We start from the raw sequence: 6,705 nt of genomic DNA on the forward strand, positions 1-6,705 counted from the left end.
ATCTAAAAATCATTAGTGTATATATATATTATATTATCAAGAACAAATTTGAAAGCAATATTGCCCAACTATTGGCATTCATGAATAGTGATTGAAACCAGTAACAATCTGTTTCATGAACCATATCTTACAGAGAAAAACCCCTCACACACCTACCCAGATCCACATAGAACACACTCCATTGCTCTGATGATGTGTATGTAATTTAAAACTAAATGTCTCATTTGCGCTCTGATATTCAGTGATATTACAGAATCAGGACACTTAGAGAAGAAGACAATAATCCTCAGCAGAGCTTAACCTAACAGTAACCCTCCATAACCCAACTACTGTAACCAGACAAGACCAGAGAGAGAGAGAGACGGGCCCTGATTGGCCAAGCCCTGGTCATCCTGTGCTTAATCTGTTCCCTCACTGGATCAGCAGCCTGAACTTAAGAACGGATGGAGAATGAAACATCCACCACAGAACATAAATGGACACATGAAATTTTAGTTTGGGTGCATTAAGAAAAAAAAAAAATCACAGCTGCCATGCATCACTGATTGCAGATTAACCCCATGGGAGACAAACAACCAGTCAAGAGAAGCAGAACTTCCTTCTGAGACCATCTACAAGGCAAACCCTATGATAACACAGCAAGCGTCATCCATACAAACCCGAGACTCCCCCTCGAGTGTAAGAAGTCCAAGAATGGAGCTGTTTCACTCAGTGAGGATGATGAAACCTCTGGAGTGTGTGATGAATTGGTAGCAGGCTTCGACATGACATATCCAAACTCCCCATGAGAAAACACAGCACCCAAACACACACTTCTGCATGAAGCAGGAGCAAACAGGGTTACTAAGATTACCAGTCCATTATAGTCCAGCTCATACAGCAAACCTGGAAAACTCTCTTAGATCCGGCCAAGTCTGAATGATGATATTATGGACTGTGCTGCTACAAAACTAAGCCAAAAACATATTTTAAGACAAAAGTAAATTTACTTTTGCACCTTGAGGTATTATATAAAGATACTCACTACTGTCAAAAGTTTAAAATAATTAAGATTTTTTTATATTTTTGAAAACCGTCTTTTATGCTCACCAAGGCTGATTTATTTAATCAAAAATACTGTAAATTTGTGAAATACTATTACCGTTTAAAGGAACTGTTTTCTCTTGTAATATGTTTGAAGGGGTCATATGATGCGATTTCACGTTTTCCTTTCTTTTTGTAGTGTTACAAGCTCTTGGTGCATAAAGAAGATCTGTAAAGTTGCAAAGACTAAAGTCTCAAATCCAAAGAGATATTCTTTATAAAAGTTAAGAGTCAACCACGCCTACCTAAAACAGCTCATTCTAACATGTCCCCACATTTCTATGTGGAAATATTAGCATAATGCCGCCCAAATGTGCACGCAAAGAAAGAAGGCGTGGTTTCAGGAACAGCAGTAGTGTTGATGCAGCCATGTCAGGGAGACGCTGTGTGATTCAGTGCGAAAGCAAAAGCACTTTATTTGGCCTTCCGGAAGTAGATGCAATTAGATCTTTAAAATAGCATCATATGACCCCTTTAAAAAAAATTTATTCCTGTGATGATAAAGCTGAATTTTCAGCATAATTACTCCAGTCTTCAGTGTCACATAATTCTTCAGAAATCATTTTAATATGCTGATTTGCTGCTTCATTTTTATTAATTATTATTTCTACTCGATTATTAACAATAGTTCTTTTTATCAATGTTGAAAGTGTTTGCTTTTTTAATTTGAATGTTTTGAATTTATTTTAAATAAAATCTTTTGTAGCATCATAAATGTCTTCGATGTCACTTTTGATTCATGTAATGCATCCTTGCTAAATATAAGTTAGAATTTCTCAAAAAAATTAATAAAATCTGACTGGCCCCAAACTTTGAAATGGCAGTGTAACACTGTTTCCACAAAAATATTTAGCCACAAAAAAACTGTTTTGAACATAGATAATCAGAAATGTTCATCATAATCATCATCAAACCAGCATATTAGAATGATTTCTGAAGGGTCATGTGACACTGAAGACTGGAGTAATGATGCTGAACATTTTAAAACATTAAAATAGAAAATAGTTATTTTAAATTGTAATAATAATAATTCACAATATTATTGTTTTTACTATATATCTGATCAAATAAATGCAGCTTCGGTAAGCATAAGACATTTTTTTTTACTTTTGAACAAATACAATTTATAGTTATCAACTTGATATCATATAATATTTACAAGAGTTTAATATCAAAAGGAACCTGAAAAATAAAATGACTTTGCAGCATGAAATAACAAAAACTAATGCATGTCTATCCCATTAAATAAGAGACTTTCTGTTAGTGTTCACAGGCTGCCTCGGCCTTACTATAAAAAAAATTACTCCCTTTAGCAGAAAAACAGTGTGTGTGTGTGTGTGTGTGTATATGAGAGTAATGCCATGAGGAGTTTGGGGGAAGTAGAGACACATTTCTCATCATTCCCGAAATGGAATTTTGGTTTTGTGAGAAGTGTTTTTTTTATATCAACAATTGCTGTACTTCAGGTCTGAGGATGAGCAGAGAAAAGAGAGACAGGGGAGCGGAAAAGAGATCAGGAGCCTCAGGGGCCGAACGCTGGCAGTGAGTGTGCATGTTTTTACATGATGTTTTAGGAGTTTATGTGTGTGCTTACATAAGAGCATTTGCATGTGCATGTAAAAAGGGCATATCAGGATAGGATGAATGCCCGAATATTAGGGATGCACCGGTATCGGGCCCGATACTGAGCTCCTGTACTCGTACTCGTTAAAATGCCCCGATACCAAACGCCGATACCACACAGCATGTGTTAAGTGCCATATTCAGACAATGAAACACCAACAACAGAATGGAGTTATTAGAGATTAAGGATGTCTACGAAGTATATGTATGCAATGAATATAATGTTAAAGATTCAGAGTGGTTCCCTGCATTATTACAGCAAAGCGCGTGATTATAGTACTGAGCTGCTCCAATGGAGCAGCTCTAATGCTATTAAATGAAAGATGATGTACTATAGAGCAAAAAATGAACAGTGAAAGTAACAAAAACTTGTAAAATACATTTTAATGGGCATAATTAAGTGTGAAATGGCTACATACATACATATATATATATATATATATATATATAGTGGAACAGAATCAAAAGATGGCGGGTTAGTGGAGAGTGAAGAAGGAAGAAGTCGCAAATGTCTAGAATGAAAGTTTACCGGTTTCAGCTGAGCGCACACTCACGCACTGTGTAATGCTGGAGCGAGCGCCAAAGGGTTTTAAAGAGATCGTTATCCGAGCTGCAGGACCAGCGCAGAGGCATGTGATGTTTCAGGAGCTGAAGGGAAGTGTCTTTACCTGGATGCCTTCTTTTCCTTGGAGAAAATCCACCTCCATTCGCTGTTTGAAAAACTGTTTCCCCAAGTTCATGAGTGGCCGGTCGGATGGCTCATGGCTTTCCGTAACACACACCAGCACTCACCCAAAGTCGCACTCACCCAAAGACTATCGAAATTGCTGAGGTGAATGCAGATTTAGACTGGAATCTTGCAATACTAGCGATTTATTGTATAGTTTGTTTTTTGACTGATGGATGTGCAATGTATGTTCACATTCTTGTGAACTAATTCTTAGTTTTTTTTATTATTGTTGTTTTTTTCTCTCTTGTGAAAGATACATATGATCAACTGAACTGAAAACTTCTTTCCCCTGTGAATTTATTTCCTGCTTTGTATTATATTCTCTGCTGATGTGATTTTGTATGTAATGGGTGGCTTTGAACGGCTATCTGGGTTTAACTACTTTTGACAGGCTTATTCCTGTCTGGCGCCCGAACATTTTGAGTTGGTAAAATTATTTTTTTACTAAAACTGTTTACCTGGGTGCCGCCACTGTTACAATATATATATATATATATATATGATATATCAAACTTCATCCTATGTACAGTACACTCATGTAAAGTGATATATTCTATGTTGCAAAACATAACTATATTATCACACCACAATGTACGTTCAACTTTATCCCCAATCATACAGTATGTAGGCTGATATATACTAAATAGCAAATCTCAACTATTTGTGCCATCACAAAATTGAACTATATTATCGTTCAGCTCTAATCTGCTAAATGCAACTATGAGGCATGAAGATGTTAAGATAATATAAATATTAACATCATGAAGCATGAATACAACATTGACATTTGTATTCTGAAAAGCACTAGATAGCACTACAAATAAATAAATTTGACTTGACTGAATAACCAATGAAATTTGAAGTGTGGCCAAGTATGGTGGCCCATACTCAGAATCTGTGCTCTGCATTTAACCCATCCAAGTGAACACACACAGTAGTGAACACACACCCGGAGCAGTGGGCAGCCAATGCTGCGGAGCCCAGGGAGCAGTTTGGGGTTCGGTTCTCACCTCAGTCGTGGTATTGTGGGTGGAAGAGAGCACTGTACATTCACTCCCCCCACCCACAATCCCTGCCGGACCTGAGACTCGAACCCGCGACCTTCGGGTTACAAGTCCGACTCTCTATCCATTAGGCCACGACTGCCCCAAATGACAATGTACAGTACAAAAGTGTGCACTCAAAACATGACTGTCTATTTCCACTGTTATGAATAAACTAAAAGTGATAACAACGATTTTTAATGTCTCCCTTTCTGACTCATTATATGACTGAACTACAGAAAAAAATATTAAGTGCATATTAACCTTATTTATTAAACTGGACGCCATCTGTTGAATTTCCTGCCTTAATTCATGTATTGTAGAATTTACAATATGACAATTCAGAGCTATTCATATATGTCATATAATTATATATAATTATTTAATTTAAATTATATTTATGCAGTATGTTAATAATTAATTTCAAATGTGTTTATGTACACTTGAAGTAGCTCAGTGAAGGTCATCAGAAAAGCAAGATGAACACACACAACAAGAACACAGACTGTATGAACGTGTGTTTATGGGAATTTGTAGACTTCACGTGAATGAATAACTGGCAAGAACGAGACATGAATCTCAAGGAGCAGTTAATGACAGCAGAATGTGTGTACATTCGTGTGCGTTACTCATTTTCAATGAGAGGTGTAGGGATGGAAAAAGACGGAAATCTGGGATGGAGGGATGAAGGAAGTGAGAAAGGGAGGTGAGTGGAAGAATGAAAAAGCGAAAGCAGACCTGCTTCCTCATCCTCCTCATCCTCTTCCTCATGGTCAGAACTGGATGAGGAGTGATAGCCCGCGGCCGAGCTTATGGCGTTATTCACCCCACGGTCACCATACAGCAGCCCTGAAATACAGCAACCATCAGAGACAACAGACGGGTTCAGTACAGAGAAAGACGACGAGAACTGAGCTGGAGTTCCACCCAAATCACACAAGGACACTAACATGACCCGAAAAGTAATGACACATGGTGGAAGAATGGAAAAAAGCAAAGAAAGAGACGAATGAGTGAGAAAAGCAAGCAGAATGATATGACAGACTCTCTGTTGACATGTAAGAAACAAAGCACGTTTAGCTACAGAATCATCACAAGAGGCGAGACCTGTCAGTAATGACACACCAACAATCATAATGACAACTGCAACAACTAATCCATAAATACACAACAATTAAAATAGCTGACAATGTCACTTTACAGCGCTAATACAGATTTTTTTGGGGGGGAGGGGGTAATTTTTTTCAAATGTGAGGGCAAGATGTAAGGCTGCATGAAATCACAACATTGCTGTGATTCAGTCAAACTCTGCATCTGCTCTGAGTTTGGGTCGCTTTAACATGCATTTGGGAGGAAATGTGCGGCAAGCATCTTCCCAAACTAACAAAAAGCACTTATATAGGGCTGAACGATTTTGGAAAATAATCTAATTGCCATTTTTTTTTACCAATATTGCGATTGCTATTTAATACGCAATTATTTTTTAAAGCCCTTTATGTTCTGTATTATTCAACAAAGACAAGCTATAAATCATTGTATAGTATGACCAACACAATATTAGATAGCTTAAACAAGAATGTTCTTTTCTGTAGGGCAAATCTGTTGCTTTACCACACTACTTTACTATTACTAAGGTAATTCAAAGTCACTGTAATAAACATATGTAAACATGTGGACTGCACTTTTTAAACACTGTCTGTTAACTTTAGACAGACTTTAAATAAATAAATAAGAATATATATATTACTAGTGCTGTGTTCTCTATTAACAGTGAAGCTGTGGCTTTAATTCCTTTAGAAACAATGATGTTACCAGCTCCTTGTTGAGAAAGTTAATGTAGCTCTTGAGCGATTAAGCTATTTAGTTGATAAAATTGTGGGGCAGCGCTGAAAAGTTTGTTCTTGAATGTTTGAGTGCGGACGCAGCGTGATCTGTGTGAGTGACTGAGCGTGTATGCGCTAGATACAGTGAAGACAGCGCATTAGTTTAGAACTCTTCTAATTTTTTAAACGTAGAGAGTGTGTTAATTTGTGCAATGATAACCTACCAGCAATGTAAATGATTTTTTAAATATATTAGAATGAGTATATTACAATATAAATTTATTAGAACAAGTACATTATTATTTATGGGCTTAAAAACAAGATGCAAACAATCAGAATATTGTACCTGGTTGGGAGTGCCCCAATGTAAACATGAAACATATGCCATTACCTATATTGTACT

The 6,705-nt window shown here is 36.9% G+C and overlaps 1 protein-coding gene across 2 annotated transcripts in view; it reads right to left on the reverse strand.

Annotated features, from left to right (window-relative positions):
• Positions 1-6,705, reverse strand: part of LOC107662171 (protein transport protein Sec24B-like) — a 32,675-nt gene that overhangs the window by 21,258 nt on the left and 4,712 nt on the right. The window contains exon 4 of one of the 2 annotated variants that reach the window (XM_016452086.1): positions 5,218-5,328. The exons of the other annotated variant lie outside the window; for it this stretch is intronic. Within the exon in view, the coding sequence (XP_016307572.1) occupies positions 5,218-5,328 (111 nt within the window). The remainder of the gene's footprint in view (positions 1-5,217; positions 5,329-6,705) is intronic. 2 annotated transcript variants of the gene reach the window in all.

The sequence above is a fragment of the Sinocyclocheilus anshuiensis genome, unplaced genomic scaffold, assembly GCF_001515605.1.
Source record: "Sinocyclocheilus anshuiensis isolate Anshui unplaced genomic scaffold, SAMN03320099.WGS_v1.1 scaffold1120, whole genome shotgun sequence".
Classification (NCBI taxonomy): domain Eukaryota; kingdom Metazoa; phylum Chordata; class Actinopteri; order Cypriniformes; family Cyprinidae; genus Sinocyclocheilus; species Sinocyclocheilus anshuiensis.